This window comes from Aphis gossypii, chromosome 2 (genome assembly GCF_020184175.1).
Source record: "Aphis gossypii isolate Hap1 chromosome 2, ASM2018417v2, whole genome shotgun sequence".
Taxonomy (NCBI): Eukaryota; Metazoa; Arthropoda; class Insecta; order Hemiptera; family Aphididae; genus Aphis; species Aphis gossypii.
Window position 1 is genome coordinate 43,683,520 of NC_065531.1, and position 22,512 is coordinate 43,706,031.

A 22,512-nucleotide genomic window follows, 5' to 3' on the forward strand; every position below is an offset into this window, starting at 1 on the left:
ATGATCGACAGTTCCAAATGGCACTCGAGCAGTAGATGGTGATCCACGTCTTGTATAAAACCAGCAACCAGGTTTCCGCCATCCAAAAATGATTTAATCTTATAGACACGTTGTCCGTCCAATAGAACACACCACTGAAGTTCAACGCCACCGAAATGATTCACAAGTACACATAGGCACCCGAAGAAATTTTTCTAGGAAGGGGCAATAATAGGATTTGTTATATAATAAATAGTAATTTATGTTTAAACATTAAATGCAAAACATATTCTTGAAAAGCCAGGGGGGCAAATTCCCCAGCTTGCCCCCTTTCCGGGCGCCTATGCAAGTACAGCATAATTATTGACATGAAAATGCGGTAGATGTTATGACCGTCACATTGTATGCTTCCGGGATCTAACATTTGATATAGGCCCGTAAGTTTTGCTAAAATATCCATCACAATATAATATTATATTGTTATATTATTGATGATAGAACATGTAATAGTAATATATTTATATATCTTTCAGTAATCTAATTTGTTCACAAATATACCCGTGACGTGGCTTTACTTTTATTGATTGAGCTATCCTAAATACTATATTATAGTGTGTAATTAAATTTTTTTAAATTTTTTAAATTTTATTTTTTAAAACTATATCATGGAATACGTACTCAAAATACTCAAAATCGGTGTGTGTAATAGTGTCCAATGTTCACCCATTACTGTTCATTTGAGAAGTAAATACATAGGTACCCATTTTGTGTGAAAAGGACTAGGGTATCCATTTTTATTGGTAGCTATAATATCATATTAATGTAGTGGAACCTCGATAACTCAAATCTGTTGGGGGTGAAAAAAAAACCGAGTTATCGAAAATTCGACTTATAGAAGTTCCACTGTATTATATACACAAAACGATTAAAAGTTTAAAATATTTATTGTCGTGTAATTAAACATGTATAATATTCTCTGTCTTCCTTAAACACTTTAATTTTCATTAATAGCAATATCATTATTGAGTACTTATATTATATGCATATATACGAAACCATCATTATAAATACAATGTTAAATTTTATATATTTTGTACAGTATGCATTTATTCAAGGCTGAACAAATGTACTAAATTTTAAACTGTTAAGATGTTGTGGATGAATTCCATTAAACTTAAGGTTAAAAGTACATTTTTTTGATTTTAAAATCGTTAAAGTTACAAGTTAAAATTGAAAAAATTATGTAATCGCTCTGTACTTTGCTCTATAGTAGGTCTTGAGTGTAAAACTTTATTAAGTAAGTCATTGTAACCAAATTTATATTTTATTATTTTCTATAAACCAATCTATATTACCACACTACCACATACATTTGTATTGCCAGGTACTAATTAAACTAATCAATCACTATACCTAATCTAACTATGGATTTATAACAAAAATAAATAAATAAATCTTTTAACTACTAGAACTATTATATCACTTATAATGCTATAGGGGGACGATAAACAGTGACCCCAAAATTGAAATTCGACCTATCTGAATTTAGTATTAAAAATACCTTTTGTTGTTTAAAAAATATAAGTTGTGATGCGCGTGTGTATAATAAAAACTAAAAATTTTAAAATCATAAAAAATGTGTATTTCTTAACTTTCCATCTATTTCTGAAAGCATCATATCAATCAAAAATCAAATCCCCCAAATAATTACATTATTGAAGGCCTCGCTACATTTTTTTCTTCTGTGTCCTATTGACCTATTTATGTTTAATAATTCAAGGTTTAAAATAATTATTGTCAATAAACTATACAATTATCAACTATTTTATTATCCTTTTGTCTTGAATTCCCAGTATAATACCTATATCATGTTCGGAACTAGCATAACTATTATTAATATGCAACTGCAACTTAAATAATTATACACAATACCTATGTATTGTGTATTATTAACGACGAAAAACTTTACCTTTTAAACTGTGGACGTAGTTTTTTTTTTTTAAAAAAAAAGGTGCACTTGGACAGGTAAGGAACATATAATATTAATATGCGTCCCGGTCACCAGCTAGTATATTTTTGTGTGTGTGCGGAAGAAACTCGGTTAGTAGTGGTTGAATAACGAGCCACGCAACTTAAGGTATGTTAAATGTGTATATATGTGAAGTCTGTGCTTATAATCTATATAAAAAAAGATGGCAGCAAAGATTGCTTGTTAAAAATGAGTTTATATTTTTGAATTCAATCCAAATAAATAATAATTAATAACCTATAGCGTTGACAATAATTATATGAATAAAATTTAATAATATTACATCCCTTCTGGCCCAACTTCAATATAAAATAAATAATATTAAAGAAAAATATAATGTAGCTATTTGAGTTTGTTTAACGTTAATAACAAAATAATAATAATAATAAATGGCAAATGAATGGTTAAGCATATGCAATAAATTTAATGAAATAAAAAGAAAAGAAAAATAGAATAAACCATAGATCCTCAACCGTATATTTGAAATTTTACTAAACTGCCTTACAAGTGATCATACGTATTATACTCACGGCCGCGGGCCGTCTTATGAAAAAAGCCACCATAAAAATGTCAAGTAGGTATGCGGATATCTTACATCTATCAGACTATCAAATATATATTCAAGAAATGCAGAAATACATAAAAAGCCTGACAAATACACGACATTTTATTCAAACACCTGAATGACTCTAATCTTCATGATGAAAATACTATAAAAAAGTGATATTTTTTACAAAAAATGTTAACACGTACGTAAATTTAATTAGTTATTAACAAAATACATTACAAGTAAAAATTGAAAAAAATTATATTTTTGAAAAACACAAACCAATTGTCCTAATGCTTTACATTAGGTTTCGAGTAGGTCAATTTGAATTTAATATTTTACTTTTGGTATTACATTAGGTAAGTAGATAATATAATTGGTTCCATTGTTTCCAAAAATATTGTATTTTCCCATCAATAACTACTTATTAGGAGCATTGCATTACATTTTCATATTAAAGCTATACGTAAATATTGAATATTTTATACAATTTTTACTAAAAAATATTTGTCATTTATATATTTTCACATGATTGAAGTTGAAGCCGTGAAGTTGGCCCTTACACTTTTTTTAAATAAGTTTTGTAAAATACTATAATTTTGCAAGTAACTAACAAGAATTTGCAACTCAAAACTTTAGTCCTTATGATTTTTCAGTTTTAACCCAATCCTTACTTGTTGTCCATTTTAATTTAGATGAATCATAGTGATAAAAAGTACGTGCAAAATAATTTTAAACCAAACAATTATACATTGTATAATAATTAGGAAATTATTATTGATAAACAGCTATGCTATACTCTATACATAATAAAATAATAAAAAGTATATTTTTACAGTAATACTTTACACTCTTTAGCTTATTTCTGAAATAATTTAATATATTAGATGAAATTACTTATAAGTTTTGGATTATTTAAAGTAAATTTAACAATATTTTGGAAATTGAGTAAATAAATTAAACTTTAATTCTACTAAATATTACACAAAAAAGTGAACAGATATATACATTGTTTTTTAATTATCATATAATTTAATAAAATTAAAGTTGGTTTGGGTTAAAACTTTGAAAAATCATAAGGTTGTGGGTTTTGACTTGAAAATATTGGGATTGGACTTGAAAATTCTTCCTAATTACTATTGGCTTCTTGATATTATTATAAATTACTGGTGACATGCAAATTATTATTATTATGTGGCACAAACAATACCTAACTTCGTGTCAACGTTCACGCGTATAATAATAAAAACCATAAATAATCATATTTTTATCAAGGTTACCAATAACCAAACTTTGAAAATCAGCAGACGTTGTTTAGTAACATGTTAGTAAAACTTTCATTATGTTTTAAGAGAAGTTCATAAATTATTAATGGATTTTATGTAGGTTATTATAATGAAAATAAAAAACCACTCCTAATGTTTGAGTTTCATTTAAATGCACATAATATACAACACCCCCAGACATCTTTGGTACAATATATTTTTTGCTTTACCATAATAATATAGTCATGCATATCTCACTTTAAATAAAAAATAAATTACTAAAATATAATATTATACAGTATTATTATGTATTTTACTATTGTGTAATATACGAGAATAATGAAAATATCATTGTGGATGATACCTATAATTTAAAAATAAAGAGTTTCATCAACTCATAAATGGTGTTCTCGTCATTATACGATATTATTACTATTATTTTGATCAGTACGAGAGCAAAAAAAAAACGTTACGCGCACCTAGTTAACAAACGCTTCGTGCACATGCCCAATACTTGTTTATAAACACATTTATAAATATCCAATGAACTACTGACCACTCTTTATTGTGTAATGGTGTATAAAAGATGTATACTAGAATATGTAATTGAAATACTGGTGACCTTTGAAGTGAATACTCGTCGCTAAAAAGAATGATAATGCAATATGATGGAACAAAGAGTTGTAATTTATAAAATTATAGCTTACTAATATTATAATATTAATATAAATTCAAATATTTCCCAGCAATACAAAAAACGGTAACATTCACGTTTTACAATAATAGCAGTGAAGCACCGCATATGACTAGCCAGCTGTGATATACCAATATTAAAATTAAAATAATTGTATTCACACTACACACAATAAAAAAAGTGCATGCATTTTACATTAAAAAGACAGCAATTATTATCACACACATAACTAAGGCTATCGAAACGAATTAAATTTAAGAAATTTATAGTTACTTTAAGCGGGCTTTCGAAAAAATACAAAAAAATAAAACCAAACAATTTTTACGATTAAAAATTATTTAACAGGAAAATAATCATGTCTGTAGTTTTGTCAGATTTTGATCATTTTTTATGATTATTCAAAAAGAAAACTCAACAACGTCTTTCTATGTTATCATAATATGCTATATTATAATAAAATTGGATCGGTAAAAATACGTCAATAAAGCAATTCATGCACTTAATAAAAATTAAAAATCGCTGCTATTCACCCACAGTCAACACAGTATCCACACGATACTATGTTGTTAATAGTAGCTTAACCATTATGATGTCGAAACAATACATAAAAACGTTGACTACAAAACCTAACGAACGTGCTCACAATTTATTGAAAACTAAACTAGATAATAATAATTAATTACGTTTTTCAAGTGCAATATCGGTGGTAATGATGGCTGCTGCGTTAATAACATTTGACAATACAATCTAATTTAAGTGTTCATAATAATTAATAATTTCAACATTGATTTAATATTACTATACTTACCAAACAATACTAAACAGCACTTTTTAAATGGGAAAATCTATACCCACTGTTACCCACTGTGGTTTACGAATCGTTTAATTCGTTTTTTTTTAAATTTCTGAAATCATAAAATACTTTGTAACTAGAAATTTTAATTTTCATATCAAGAAATTATGCCAGTAATGCTTTTACAAAATTAATATTATTATTTATATTTTTATACGTTAAAAATGTTATGGATTTTAATCGCAGTATATTTTGTGTTCAGATATTAGTAAGGATAGCCCTATGAAGAAATAGTTTTTAGATTTTATCTTAATATACCAACGACTATTAAAATTATTTCATAAAATTTAAACTATAACAGTCGTAAATAAATATCTACAAAAGTGGTTTATACCAGCTACTCTTAAATGATTTTATTGATTGCAGTAGATAACCATAGGTTTTAAATTTTAATATTGAGAAAACACTATTAACTTGTTGAAGTAAAGCGAAAAAATTCTCATTTTTATTTTAAGAAGTCTTTGTTTTGTTTCTTCGTTATTATTTCAATGATTGATTCTCATTTATGATTTATTATACTTTATTATTTTGTTAATGTTATACAACTGTATTTTACAATTTATCGATATTAAAACAATGCAATAAATATAGATTAATATATATTTAAATGTAGATAAAACTTAGTCTACTGTTTAATTGACAATAAGCAATCATACAATATATCAAATGTCAGTTGCTATTAATTTATTATTGTTATAAGAACCTACTTTAAGACTCAACTTAAGCCAAATAATAAGAGAAAATAAAGGGTTAAAATCCATATTTAAAATGTAACTAGGAAACGTAAATATGTTTTAACAATGTCTATCAAAAATATAGATCAAGAGTAGGAATTAGGTATCTGTAGTAAAAGTGATCTTTTAGGAGTTGTAATATGAAGTTTGTGGTTTTTTTTTTTTTAATTTAAGTTTGAGATATGGTCATTACAGGTTGGACGTTTGTCTAAGATGAGTCCAAGATATTTTACTTAATTTATTTTCTTTTTAACTTCTACAAACATTTTTAATTACCTATTATATAAATATAATGCATTGGTATAATTAACATTAAATAGACATAAAGTGCTGTGTAGAATTAAGTAAAATGTTTTTTATTTTTTTTTTTTTTAAATATTAAATTTTAAAATAGATTTGAAATTGGTATTGCAAATAGTGAATATTAAATATAAAATACAATATAAATTTAGGTATAATAAATTATTTATTATTAACTATTGGCAATAAAACTTAGCTCATATAATATAATATGACCATTGATGTAGATACAAAACACATGAAACATGAAACATCATAATAATAAAAAATAAAAATTGTGCTATTCATTATAAAATTGAAACCTTTATAGGTTGTTAAGAAATTAGGGAAATTATTTTCAATAAATATAGACTACTATAAGATTTTTATTTATAACTAAATTATTAAATTTAAAGATTATTATAATAATATTGGTAAGCAGGAAGTTACTTTGTAGCTATAATCAATACCTAAATTGTATACTTAGAAATATTTTAATTAGTAATTATGGTCAATAATAAATGTAATATGATATAATATAATAGTCTTTCGAATAAAAAAAGGGGTATAAAATCATTATGCTAGTTGGTTGATAAGAATAATGAACGTACCTACTCGTTGGCTACTCGTAATAAATGATTTTCTTTCTTCTTTTTTTGTGACTAAGAGCTGACTGTAGATGCTTGATGAAATTACAGCTGACTGCCGTCAGGAATGGGTATTATCTTCGATACAGTTATCTTAAATACATATTATAGATACAACTGTATCTTTCATCTCGATACAGTCATAGAATGTATCAAGTATTTTTATCACGATATGCATTTAATATTTTTCTAAAAATGATCATCTTGTACTCATAATAATAGTAACATTTATGTAATTTATACATACATTTTTGTCTTCATAATTGTAATATAATTAATAATTATATTAATGATATGTTAAGCAGGCTTGCCCGAATACAGAATTAGTATTTTACATTGATATTTGGAAAACATTCGTCAATCGTCATTTCTTATAAGTCTTTAATAGTTCCATTTCGACAGTATGAAAATCAAAACGTAAAAATTGAATGGTAATTTATTATATGTTACTATTCATATATCTATATTATATATTTCATGTATATATTATACATATTACATATACGATATACCATATTATCACTCTTATATGTACCTACAGTTTAATAGTTAATTTTTAAAGCATAATAAGCAACTAAAAAAGCACACGATTGTTTGAAAAAAAAAAACAAAAAAAACATGACCAACAATTAATATGAACTAGTAATAAAAAATAAAAATAAAATATTTTTTTAAATATTAATTTAAATTAAAAAAATAATTAATCACCATGTATTTTCCTAGATTTTCAGTAGTGAAACTAACTATTATCCGATGAAATATTAATTGTACCTATACGTAGAAAACGAACTTTCTACATCTATTGAAGTGATCGGTGTATACTTCATACAAGAGGTTTCAAATTACAACATTAAATTTTAAATTTTGAAATGGTCGATATCGATGTTATAAGCATACTGGTCGTATAGGTACTGCAGGCTATATTATGTAGATAGATAATCTATATGTTTAATATATATTTAACAAACAAGCCGATAATGAAAACAATAATAATACAATATTCGCATTTTGGGTTTTTACACTTCTTCTTCTTCTTATCTTTTTTTTTATTAAAATAGCGTAATAAACATATAAAAAAATACAGTTGGAATGATTGAAAATAAAATTATTTAAATAAAAAAAAGCAAAAATAAATTGGTTTATATTTTGGAATTAGCATGACGTGAAACGAATTTATATATAAAAATTAGATTTCTATCTCCTATATAAAAAAAGAAGCATATATGCTTTAAAATCCGATTTCTAATAATTACCTATCTTATATATAATTAAATAATTTGTTTAATTGTGTTTTGAACATAAAAATATATACATTAATTATAAACTAATGCTTACATTTTTTTTTTGGCCATACAAATATTTTTTCAAATTATTTAGATCACCAAAAAAATTGATTACCGACCCCTGATCTTCGGAGTACGATATTGACTTATAAGTTAATAATAGGTAGTGAGTTATAATACAATATTACTATATTATAATTGATGTAACTGATTACTAATATTATAGTACTATACACCAAACAACAGTATTACACTTATATTCAGGACAGAACATATCTCATGAGTGCTAAAAAAAATTGCAATATTGTCCTGTCCTTGCGTATACTTAAAAATGAGTAAATGATTAATCATGGTTATTATCATGCTTATTTTGCAATGAAGAAAGTAGGTATAAACAATTTTACGGCTTAATGAAAAATAAGCAACTTTGAATTTTGATGATCGTGATTTTTTGATACATTGAAGACAGAATAATAGTTGTATATATAAAAACATTGTTATTGTCATGATAAACATATTCCAAGTCAAATCCTCGGTGAACAATAAAATGAAATAATAAATTCAAAAACGATTTGGTTGTGTTAAATTCTCAAGAGTTTTTGCAGTATAAATTTAAATGCGCTAGTTTTATTTGCTTTCCTTTAACGAGTGGCTATGTAAATGATGATTTAAAAATCACATATATTATGAGGACAGTAGAACAAACAACAGGGTTTTTTTAAACAAAAAATGATCAGGTTTGATGCTATATATTATGTATTATTGTCAAATCAGACTATGCTATTATATTATAGTGTGTTCATTAAGAACACGCCTATATCTTGTACTTTAAGCAATCTATAACTTAACAAAAAAATCAATCAGTTAAAGATAAATATTATTAAAAAACAAATTGTTTGAATGTATCAAAACGTAATATAAATTAGTAAAGTGGAGTATATTAAATTTTCAACTTTTAGCTACTTATACAACATTTTTTTTATACATTTTTAGCTACAAAATAATTTGCAAATATTCATGATTTTGACAAATTTTGTCAATATTTGAACTTCAAACAGTAATAAAAAAATAATAAATAAATATAAGACTAACTTGTGATGAACTTTGTATAAAATTTTCAAGTATTTTGGCTTAGCTAGAAAAATTTTATCAACGTTTATAAAAGAAAACTAAACAAATTAAATGTTTCAAATGGCTGTGTTGCTCCAATGTTAAAAGTTAAATCATGTAAAGAAAATGACAATAATCTAAATAACTAGTGAAATTTTCAAGTATCTACGACTTATACTTTTTGAATAATAACAAGTATTTAAAATCATTTGAGGATAAATAATTATAGTTACGCAATTTCAAAAAATTTAAAATTCAAACGCTCACAATATTTTTCCTTTACCTAATGAAGCTTCGAGTTTTCTCTATAACTATTTTGAAGGAAAACTTATGAAAAACTTAGTGTTGAATTTTTTAACCTTAGATATAAATACAAAACATTTATGAATTTTCAACTATAAAATAATTAGTAAATTTCACGATTATGATATATATTGTAAAAATTTGAACTTTAAACGCTTATAAAATTTTTTTTTTTTTAACTACAATAAGAAATACTTATAAGAAACCTTATAGGTACTAAATTTTCAAGTTTTTTTTGGCTACCAACATTTTTTTATCGACACTTTATTTTTCAAAAAAAAAAAAAAAATACTTGGAAAATTTCAGCTGTCTATAAAAAAACTCAAAATATTTATTAAATTTAACCGTGTAGGTATAGATAACGCTAGCATAAACATTTAGTGAACATTTCAAGTATCTACAGTGATTTTTTTTTAGGTTACGACCATATAAAAAGTTTTTTTGAAAACTGTTGGAAAATTCTTACTTTTGATATTCACTTTGCCATCGGAAACTACCCCCGAAGTTTGAAATTTAAGCATATTTTCAACAAGTTATGCTAGCTGTACACAGACAAAATAAACACATCATTGTAAAATCAATATATTCATTACTTCGTTCAGATTTTAAAACTGTTAAATAATTAAATTAATTTAAATTATAGCTGTGCAAAATGTAAAAAGAAAAAGTAAACACTGAAATTAAAAGTTAAAATAATTACTTATAAATCTAATTGTATAAAAAAATCACTCATATTTTACAATAATATAATATATTACAACTAGGGAATTATACACTATACTATATAGAATCACAAAGATACCTATTATGAATCAAAAATAATTAGTTACAAATATAATATGTGTTCAATTTCCATTAGATAGTTAGGTATAGCCGTATAGGTACCTATATAATTTAATTATGTATGTATAATACATACATTTAATGAAATAAATAGATACAAATAGAGATTTATACAATCAATGGAGTATTTAGCTAGGTCTTTCTATAAGTACAAGACTATAAATTATACATAAAAAATATGTACCTACCTTTATTAAATAATAAATATTAAAAATATCACATTTCATTCTGCATTATCTACAACCAATAAATTTCTGTAATCACCCAGAATTTAATACAGAAAGTTGTTATTTATAGCAGCAAAAGAGGGGAAATATAATAAATTGAAAAAGTACAACCTTTAGTTAAAAATAGTTTAAAAATCCACAAAAGTTTAGTTCTAAATGTTAAATTGTATGACGTTTCATTGAACAAAGCTAACGATATAACTGCAATAGCTAGTATAGTGATATATATTTTGTAATATAGAAAGTAGTCTATCTTACTTTTTGGAGAGTGAAAAATACTACAAACTGATGTCCGGTCAATTATAAATAATTTGCAACTGATAGAATATTGCCAAGCACAGTAACATCGAAAAACTATTCATAAATATTCATACAAAATTTAAAACTATAATCAAGTAGGTACGAAAATAGTTAATATATTATTATTTATTATTATTTGAAATAAGAGTTTATGCGTTTTATATTTCTCCAGACACGAATAAATACAGATAAACAACGATCGGGAAGTGCTAATTGCAGTAGAATGCTGAATGACGTCTAATAGTGATTTTTCATCGGAAACCAATGTGGCAATGTCAACACCTAAACTCGATTCTAACGTGGTGTTTTCTATTCCAGTTACAGAAAATAACGATTTAGTTGTAATTAAAAATAATAAATTTTACATAAATACATTCTATGCTCTATTGTGTATATGAATTATAAATAGGTAGTAAAGTGTGTTTACATTATACCTATATTATATTTTACACAATAACAATTTTTTTGGAAGTCAATGAAGCATTCCTATTATTCATCCGACTATCCGAGAACAAATTAGAATATTTTTTCTTTGTTAAAACTGTAATACTATAAATATATTATTAAGTTCCAATAGAGTACTTAAATATTAATTATCAAATCGTTAGGCGAATTTTTCGTCTATTATATGTGTATAGTATACCTAAAATTAAATTTTTATAAAATTGATGTAAATGTATGTGTAGGTACCGTATAAGTTATAATAATTTATAATAGTATAATAATTATACTTTAATTTAGAATATAGATGGTTATTATACTATAATTATTGATTACTCGTCTTAGAAAACAGTGATTTATCAATGTTGATAATTCTATAATGATGTGAAACACTATTACAGTATTTAAATTTTACTACTTGTATTTATTAAATACAAATATGTACATATAATGTAAATATATCCTAAATGGCTAGACGCATGAGTCATAGTCATTTATTTTGTATTATTACGGAGTCCCGCCCGCGCCATACGGTTTAATATTATATTTTGTTTACTTATTGAAATGTATAGGTAATAATTATAATAAGAACTATGTGCAGAATTATTCCCGTCGACCACGACGTGTTCTTTCGCTGAATAATGTAAAATATTCAAACTTATTGTATTATAAAATTATGTTAACGGTTCGAGTACCTACATTGTTTATTAAATAATTTATACTTCAATTATTTTCTATATAATTATTAATTTAGGCTTTATTGGGGGAAAAAATAACATAGGTATAATATCTCATGTTAATAATTAAAAGTGGGAAATTTGGAATTTTACCTCGCTCGTTTCCGAACTTCTGGATTCGTAGGTATATTATGATGTAATTATTATAATAAAGGAACCAATAGTTTCTAATATTTTACAGGATTTTTCACGATATCTAAGAAGCTGAAGTGTAATTACCAGGTAAGATATTGCGCAACACTTAAATGATAAGGCGAAATATTTTAAATATATAGCTTCATATAGCAATTTTCATACCTACTAGGTACCATTTTTTTTAAGAAAATTATGAATTATTTTGAAAAAATAGAAAAAATAATATTATATATTGGTACCTCACGTAGCCCGTCATCAAAACTCATGAATACGGACAATTTAAAAATATATATAATATGAATAAATACCAATAACATTTTTATTTTTAAAGAAGTTGAAAACTGCTGTTGACAATGTCTTTAACAGGCGCGTGACACGGTTCGAATGGTATTCGTGGATTTAATTTAGAAAAATAAAATAATAATATATTTTGGATAACATTATATTGCATAATAGATACATCCCAAACACACGTCATGTCACTAGGAAATTGGTATTGTAATACGATAATAATCATACAAATGCATAAGTTTTTGACAGATTTATCTCAACAGGACGTACCTACCTGTAAAAACGTGAATTGAAGGTCAAACAATGAGTAGTGCTAAGATATTAGTAGTTTTAGGTTAAGATTTGTACTTTGTTCATCAATAATCATGGTTATAAAAAACACTTTTTAGAAGCATGAATTTTATTATAATTTTGGTTAACTTTAAAAAATGCGCTGAAGGTACAACTTATACTAAATCAGGAGCGGATCCAGAAATATTTTATGGAGGGGTCGTAAAATGACTAAGCTGCCAAATTAATTAATTGTAATTAAATACGTAAAAGCAACAATAAGATGTTTGCCCTTGGCCTCCAGGAATAAATAAAGGAAAAAATTGAAACACGGTAACACACTTACACACTATTGTTACTATACCTATACAATAAATATAAAATTATATTATTTTATTTTTCATAATTTTATAATTCTCTAGTCCAGCGGTTCTAAAACATTTTTTTTTGCGTATACCACTAATGAAAATAGAACGATCCAAATTGCACAATTAAATACTTTATCTACTCTTTAGTTGAATACCTACATTTATTTTAAATGATAAGGCAGTAAAATACTACAATATAATTGTTTTTATTTATTAGTTTTATAAAATAACATATGAATTAAATAACAAATTTTCAATGAGATTAGAATCGAATATTTATTTTTAATTTTCCGTTCTACCACATGCGGCCTTCCGCGGACCACCATGTAGTATTGTAGTGTTTCGCGTACCACAGTTTGAGAACTGTCAGTAGTTGTAATGAACTTCGAAAATAATCCAAAAACTCAATATATTATTATGTATACAGTATACATAACACAACCCTATTTTTAGGATTTTTTTCTGGGGAGGGGGCGTGAACCCCATTGGATTAGCGCATCCTGATTGATTCCTGAGTAGTAAGGGACGACACACGATTCCGCATATTTTAGTAAAACAAAAGATTTTTTTTATCTGACTAGAATGTAACATAATAAATTCCGCATAAAAATGATTGCCAGTTTTGATAAAATATATATATATAATAGTGATATTAATTTTTATATAATAAAAAAAGTCAGTACAAATTACCTAGTTAAATGACCTAATAATGATAAAACAAATAATTAAAAATTAGGGCAAATACGTGTTTGCCTTATAATTACTTAGGTATGTCTTATAAGTTCAGCGAATGTCAAATTTAATTCGTACGATTCATGTAAGGAGAGGTAAAGCGAACAACTGCTTCAACCACTAACCAAGTTTATAATTTACATCCATGTATGCTTCTCTTGAACTAGATTTCAAACCTTTCGATGTCTCAAATTATTCGGCAACTTCACAAATTAATTTAGTGCGGAATCGCGCGAATTAAAATGTATAATATGCAGAATCGTGAATCAGTGGTTGAAAGGATACAACTAGTCTGAAAAATAATATAGTAGTGCTAAATATAGCGTTCTACCTAATATATGTTTTTAACACTTTCAAATTGAATATCTATCTATATTACAATATACTTTTTTTAAAGAGTTAATATATGTAGGTACTTCAACATTACTTTTTGTACCTAGGCATTTTATGTTATTAAAATGTGTATTAATATTTTAGAAGATATCTACACTTTAAACTTTAATTAATACAATATGGATAGGTATCTAGGTCAGATAAGACTATAACTTAATAATATAATATATTTTCATTTATTTTAAAATCCTACAAATACACTATTTACTGTTTAGATGATGTAGGCATAGATTTATTATTGGTAGATTATTTGAGAGATAGAAGGATGTCACTTACAGGTCTACTATATTTTTACATTCAATAGGTAAAATGTTTTATTATATATCACCCATCATCCCGTTTAAAAAAAAAAAACTCCACTGTCAGTTATTGTAGTAGATAATAATATAGGTAGCTGTTGAGCTGCAGCTATGTATTATGCAATGATTTCGTATTTTATTTTTATTTATTCTTTAAAAAGATATAGATATACAGACATGAACATGCTCATGATGACCGTGTAGCACGGAGAATTATACAAAGTACAAACTTACCTTTTTAATATTTATCTGTAATTCTAATGGTGATTTGTGAATATTGTGATGTGAGTTCATTACTGTCACATTAATTTGTAGATGTAACCACTTACCTGCATAGGGCATAACATTAAAGACAATTTTTAGATTTAATTGTGTTCAGTAATAGATATTTTATTTTTAACTTAATTTATGTATCATACTAATTTTAAATAGCTAAACATTAAAAGATAATTATTTAACAAAGAAAAATATTGACGAATGTTTCACAAGCAACACATTACGATAGAAGTAGAGAAAAAATGGCAAAACACCACCACCATCACTCGCCAAATGATGCCACTAACAAGACTAGTAACATCAATGATCAACCTAGGTATGTAGTGGTAGTATAGTACCAACATTATCATTAATTTACCATTGAAAAAAAAAAAAAAAAACTAATTATTTATCTACAAAATAATTATGAATAATGCATTATAGTAAAATTCAGTTAAAAACATACTACGGAGCGTTTGAAAAAATTGGCCCTAGACAATAATAATTGTCTAATTCAAACTATAATACAGATATTGTACACAGTCCAGTTTTTAAATGTTGTAACTTATAACCAATAGCACCCCTCTCACAATGATCTAGAATAAAAACGACAAAACCACATAATTTTTAAGATTTTTTTTAAAAATTCAAAAATATAAATTTTTTAGAGTACTTAATTTATTTGAAATATGGAGAATAAAGCACATTTGAAGTCTATTAAATTTTGAAACAACACAAAAGAAACTTCTGTTTCAAAAAAAAAAAAAAACATAATAATATTATTGTAATAAAATTGTATGGTTTTAACATTTTGATAATTTACCAATTCTATAAATTATAAGTTATAACGAACACACAACTCGTTGATATTTTATGCAAGATTTATAATTTTTCAAAATGTCTAAAATTTACTCCTATGCACAAATCAATTTTAAAGCCCAATGAATTTAGTATTTAGTTACGAAATCAACGTATCACCGAAAATATTTCACACATTGTTTTACCTCACCGTAGTAAAAGCGAGACTTATACAGTCATATTATGTATAGTGTGAGACACTGAAACGGCCGATTTTAAAAATAGACTTTCTCAGTAGTAATTAAGATAAGAATTATTCTCATATAATATAATTAGTTCAAAGACAACATTTCATCGCCCATTTACTATTTAGTAAACTAGTAAACACTAAACATGGAACAGTAGAGTGGTGAGCATTGAGACATTGAGCAACGTGCTGATATCTAACTGCCGATGCGATAAAATTTTTTTTTTTTCAAAAATAACGAGTTACGTAATCGCAATGCCCTAGTGTTCAATACGTTTTAATTTTAAACGTCACGATTCGGTACCAAAGTAAAGGCTATCAAAATATGGACAACCAACTTTGAAAAACGAATTCTGTACTAAAAAAGAAGCCTGTACCAAAAAAAAAACATTCGTACACCTGAAAATGTCGCTGCTGTCGGTGTCGAGTCCAAGACGTTCTACACGAAAAAATGTGTTATCTACCTATCGTTAAATTTATCCATCATCTCGAAAATATAATTTTTAAAAAAATAATTGGCTAGTTTTAAGTTATGTACTTACTTCATTGTAATTCATTTCTATTCGTTTTTAATTATTTTATAATTTATCTTTGAAAATCGGCCGTTTTAGTGCCCCACCTTGTATTATATTAAAAAAAACTGCATTACATTTCGAATTACAACTAGTGACTTTCAAATTAATTTATAAACCGTATATGAATATAACATGACCATTGGTTTTAAGAGTCTTCAAGTGTACCATATAAATTATATTTACACTTGGATTAAGACTTAATATATTCTGATCTGCTCCCACAATATTGATGATCATTAAAAGTCAAATACCTGGTTACTGAGCCTAATGGTTTCATATGATCACTTTTATTCTATGGCAATGCACAATGGATAAATGTCTATTAATAAAATATACATTGTGAATCGTCTGTTGTTATTTAATGCACTGTTGAATTTTTCAATTACAATTTTTTACAAACACTTTTTATATAAGTCCATAGGTAATATTCTAATCATAAAAAATACAAAACCAATAACACAACCTTTTCGTTTATTAGAGTAAAAATGTGATGTTAAGTCTGTTAAGCACAAAAAACAAAATAAAGTTTTATTTTCATTAAAAATCTTGTAAAAAAAAAAAAAAACAATTAGGTAGATAGGTACAATATTCTTTGGATTGAAATGTACTTGTAAATATCCATAATTAAAAATCAAAATTAGTTTGGCTGATTTAAAATAAAGAAGAATAAAAATAAAACAGTAAAATTATTTTTAAGGAGGCATTCAAAATAATAAATTGAACACATTTTTTTATCAGACTCCAATTTGTATAAATTCGAATTGTAACAAATTATAAAATTAAAGTTAATTAATTGTTACAAGATAAAATGGTGTTTAATAATGAATATACATGCTAAATAGGGCAGAAAACCCTGCTAACAATGGCAGTCAGTTATCAATGGCCACATAAGTACCTCATCAAGAAAATATAATTCTTTTTTTTATTTCTTTTCTTTTTTTTTTTAACAATATTAATTGGATTTTGTACAACCACTTGGTAACATAATTTTTAGGCTAATTTTATATAATATTATAACACCTAAAGTTACTAGTCTTTTTGCATTCGTGCGTTATTCAACGAGTATTTAGAGTATTTGCTAAAAATTAAACTTTGTAAATTGATGGCATTATCAGCTTAAATTAAAATACTTAAATAAAAAAAATAATTATGTTATATTAGCATTAAATTAAAACTGTAAATAATGAAATGTATTTCACTTTATAGTAATATAGTAGGTATATTGTTGTATTGTATGGCCGAAGTGCAAGCACAACGACTAATATAGTGTGGCACATAATAATTCAAATACTATGTATACATTTATTGTCATGAGTCAATACGCTTCTTGATTTGTGAATCATTTCTATGCAATTGATGGTCTGGAGTAGCTTTTAATATGTCAGGCTGCATATTACGACTCAGTGTACCGCTAAGTGATGCACTGTTCTGAGATAATGCATTCATGTAGTCAGCAATCAACAATGTTATTTCAAGGATCTATCAATTATTTATAAAGCAATTATTAAACAGAAATTTACATTTAAAGACTTTAAATTTACCTTTGGTTTGCTCAGAGAAAACAAAAGTTTATGGGATTCTATGATAGCAGAGTCAGATGCTATAACTAACATAAAATCATCCTGACAACCACCAAATGTCAGAACTTGTCCAAACATATATGTTTCAATGAGTTGCATTGAACGTAATTCCAACAGACTGATACTGTCTTCAGAAACAGCTAACCATACAATAGTACCTGGCAGTACAGTATTTTCTCCATGTTTCATCTGTTAGAAAAAATTTTAAACATGAATAATAATAAAACAATAAAAATGTATTCTGTAATAATATATCATTCAACACTCACTTTGGCTTGGAAAAGAGTGCATCCAAAATATGGCCACTTTCTAGTACAAGTCAAGTATATCCTAACGCAATCAACTAAATTCCGTCCTTTTAAAGACATCCATTTCTCTTGAAGACCAGTTTGAAGATGTCTAAAATGTATAACAATAATAATCACAATTTATTTGAGTACAAAAAATTATTATTCAACTATTTCAACATGTATAGTTGTAAAGTAATAGCTATTTTGCATACTTTATTGCTTCTTGAGAAGCCCCGTCACGGTATCGGAATGGATAAAATTTATCAAGTGCTTGAAGTACTTGTAATTCTTTAGTAGTACCACCACTACCACGATTTTTATCACAATAAAATTCACCAAAATCGATCTACATTGAAAGTAATAAATTACATTATTGTTTAAGAAAAACCATATATAATTAAAATATGTACTAAGCTATTGTGCCATACCTGTGCCATTAAAGCAGCTAATTCCAGTGCAAGCTCTTTGGTAAGAGGGAATCGGCCTTGAACCACTTGTTGATTTACTTGATAACAAAGTAACAACCTCTCGCGATCAGACTCCTTCTTCACAAATGATTTGAAATACAGCCTATTTTTGAAAATCAGTCGTATGACCCTAGTATTCTCAAATTTTCCAGAACCCTTTTCACGTAGTGCTGTTTCCCATTTAGATATTACATCACACAACTATAAAATTATAATTAATTGTATATTTATTACTTCACCAAACTAATTTTATCTAACCTTTGCTTGCGATTCAATATAATGTTCCAAATCTTTTTCAATGGGATCGTCGCTAAACAAAGTGAAACCTGATTGATGACTATCTCGGCATCCAGTTTCTTGATTAAGCGTGCATAAAAACTCTTCAATAGTTGTTGATCCATCAAAACCAACAACCTTCAAAATCAAAATAATAATAAACAATAATGTCATATTGAGGCAATAAAAATTGCATCATTGTTTTATCATAACCAATTTTTCTGTACCTGGTAGGTTCCATTAAGCATATGGACGGGTATAGAGTGTGGCAATGAATGGTGATAGGGATTTTTTAATAAAATTGACAGTACTTCCATTCTGGACGGTTTCACTTCTCGTGTTCCATTCAATATTGTTCGTTCAAGCGCGCGTTCACAGTATGCAGCATACTTTCCACACTCAGTCCTAAAAAAAAAATAGTCATAACCATTCCACCTCACTATTATCAAATTATTACGTACTTGTTATCAATATTGCGTTTTAAATGCAGTTTGAGGAACCAAAGGAGTTTGGTGTTTTTTGGTATATAGAGTGATACAGCGAGTGCCAACAACTGCCAACCCTGGACAAATACGTAAGTGGGAGGATTGGCTTTGCAGTGGTCTAGTAATGATGATGTAGCTGGGCTTGATGGTGCTGTCATGCTGTGGTTTGGTGATCCTGGTACCACTGACTGGGTCGTGCTGATGGTTGGTGATGAAGCCAGGGCGGCATCACAGGTGAACAGCGACTGTGTGGCGCACAATAAAAGTTGCTGAAAAAACAGTGGACACGCGGTGCCTAAATGCCTAAACCTCTTAACTAATGTATGTTTGCCATAATAATATAGCCCCCCTCCACAATTTAAGAAATAACCCACAAACTGCAGCTTTCGTTTGAGTTAGTTATTTTTGGTCACATTACATATTAAACAATATTTATTTTGAAATCATGCTATTACATGCACAATATTAATACCAAAAAAAAAAAAAAAAAAATTGGATATTGCAAAAAAACTGTTAAATCGAGCAAAATAAAAATGCAAAATACAAATTACATTTTAAGATTTAAATTAATATTCAAATGCTTTATTTTCAGAGAAAAAATAATAAGGGTTTGAAACGGGTTAAGAATCGTATGACAAGAGGTATAAATTAACTGTATTAATATATTCTGTCATTAAATAATAAATTTGTTAAAATAAAATATGATATATACAACTATTGTTTCAAGTTAATCTTGCTATAACTACTCAAACTGGATAATCGTGAATTGTGATATAAACTATATAGGATAATAACAGTTTAAATAAATTTGCAACATCACATTAAAAATAAAATATTGATTAATTGCATGGCACATAGCTAATTCATACAATAGTTTTTATTATTAAATACCTACCAACTAATTTAATGTTAATGTTTCCCCTTTATGTTTAAAAAACATCTTATAATCATGGGTAGAGAAATAGTAACTTTATAAGTTATAATCAAACCAGTTTCAAAACCTTATGATAGGAATATCAGAACAAGTATAGGCATTTTATGAGTGGACACCACGTATGCAATGTTTTTTGTTTAATTATAATGATGGCAACTAAAATTGTAAATATTTAATTTAAAAATTGTGTAATTAATTATTAGATCATGATTCATGATATTTTAAAATTATAGAAAATAATGTTATTACATTATTAGAAATTATTATAAGTTAGGTCTTATTTTTAGTCTTGGGGTAAGACTGTGATCTATAGTAGCCACCATTAAAAAATACATAGCAAATAAACATACACATAATAGTTAATAATAAGTAAATAATAATCACAATAAAAGCTAGAAAAAAAACAGCCAATGAATATAATGTATTTAATGTTTATTGTATATATTTCTGTAAGTAAAGAGGACATACCATCCACATGTGTTGTCTCTATCTATTATCTAACAAGCATATAACAAGGTAAATTTTACATTCACAAAAAGCTATTTTATTTTGTTGTTTTTAAAAATAGAATTAACCTATTATCAAATGTAAAGGCAAGATTATTATCTAGGGTTTCTTAGAAAATTACAAAGCAAATAATGAGCATTTTAAAACAATACATCCATCTTTTGAACATTTTATAATTATTATAACTTACTTTAAAATTAAATTATCAATACAATTCTTTGGAGTACACTAGATAATTTTGGTTTTGAATTTTAAAAGTAAAATAGTAAAATAGATAACTGTGATAATAAAATGTTATAATATATTGAACTTTTGCAAAAAGGAGAAAATACATGTGGTTATGGCTACAGCTACAATAAATTTGCTTAATATTTTAATTAAAATAATTGTCTACTTGAAATGTTTAAATAATAATATGTGATCATAAGGCTGTTTTTTTTTTAAATTAAAAAAAAGCAATGGGAAGGGGAACTTACACGATGCCGCAGTTTGGAGAATACCTGGACTCCATGTTTGTGGGACGCATGTCTAGATGTCTGTTTAACTAGAGCACATAATAACTCAGCCTGCAGTTCCCAGTTGTCCAAGCACAATTGTAATGCATTCTGTGCTAATACTACATGATAATCAATACCAGCATTTTCGATGGCTACTGACATGAATAACTGACAACTCTAAAAAAAAAAAAAAAAAAAAACGAAAATTATAAAATAATGTTAAAACAATGGCATGGATATGATATTAGATTATTTGTTTGAACTAACTTTGAATAATTTAATGGCTTCATATTGTAAAGATTCAATTGATAGAGTAGTCAATGGTGAACTAATTGCTTCCTTGGAATGCAAAAGAGTCGGATGTTTCCATAACACACAATCTAAAAGAAATGATATATTATAAATGATAAATGATAAACTTTTGTTCTAGACAAAGTTAATAACAATTCATTTACTTGGATCTCCCGATGCTTCCATTAGTTTTTGAATAAGCTGTTCAAACTGTGATCCAGATTGTGATCCACTTCCCGAAACTACAGTAAGATGGTATAACCAAGAATCCTGTAATCAGAACATTCATAGATACATATTAATAATTAATAACTCAATTACTGGACACATAAAAATTAAATACAACATATTATACATGATTATTTTTAATCAAACCTTTTCTTGCTTAGAAGACATTAGTAAATAAGTTGGAGGACCTTGATGCGATGGGTGTAAAGCTATTGTAGGCGGCTGATTGGAATCTCGTTCTTCACTATCAGAGTCTGAAACATGATCAACAGTTTCTACACGGCAATCACGCATGTTTATTTGTCCAAATGCACTCTAAAATA

General features: G+C 26.4%; 1 protein-coding gene across 5 annotated transcripts in view; it reads right to left on the reverse strand.

Moving 5' to 3' along the window:
- Positions 1 to 17,088: 17,088 nt before the first annotated feature.
- The window catches only part of LOC114127512 (uncharacterized protein CG43867), a 95,231-nt gene continuing 89,807 nt past the window's right edge, over positions 17,089 to 22,512 (reverse strand). For 4 of the 5 annotated variants that reach the window (XM_050202051.1, XM_027991770.2, XM_027991769.2 and 1 more), the window contains 12 exons: positions 22,337 to 22,504; positions 22,126 to 22,231; positions 21,938 to 22,050; positions 21,650 to 21,847; positions 19,709 to 19,977; positions 19,475 to 19,652; positions 19,230 to 19,385; positions 18,933 to 19,172; positions 18,717 to 18,850; positions 18,484 to 18,613; positions 18,176 to 18,403; positions 17,089 to 18,113 (listed from right to left, as the gene is read on the reverse strand). In XM_050202051.1, coding sequence (XP_050058008.1) covers positions 17,943 to 18,113; positions 18,176 to 18,403; positions 18,484 to 18,613; positions 18,717 to 18,850; positions 18,933 to 19,172; positions 19,230 to 19,385; positions 19,475 to 19,652; positions 19,709 to 19,977; positions 21,650 to 21,847; positions 21,938 to 22,050; positions 22,126 to 22,231; positions 22,337 to 22,504 — 2,091 coding nt within the window. In that variant the 3' untranslated portion in view covers positions 17,089 to 17,942. Of the gene's footprint in view, positions 18,114 to 18,175; positions 18,404 to 18,483; positions 18,614 to 18,716; positions 18,851 to 18,932; positions 19,173 to 19,229; positions 19,386 to 19,474; positions 19,653 to 19,708; positions 20,002 to 21,649; positions 21,848 to 21,937; positions 22,051 to 22,125; positions 22,232 to 22,336; positions 22,505 to 22,512 lie in introns of all 5 variants that reach the window. The other variant, XM_050202052.1, reaches the window with a different exon arrangement.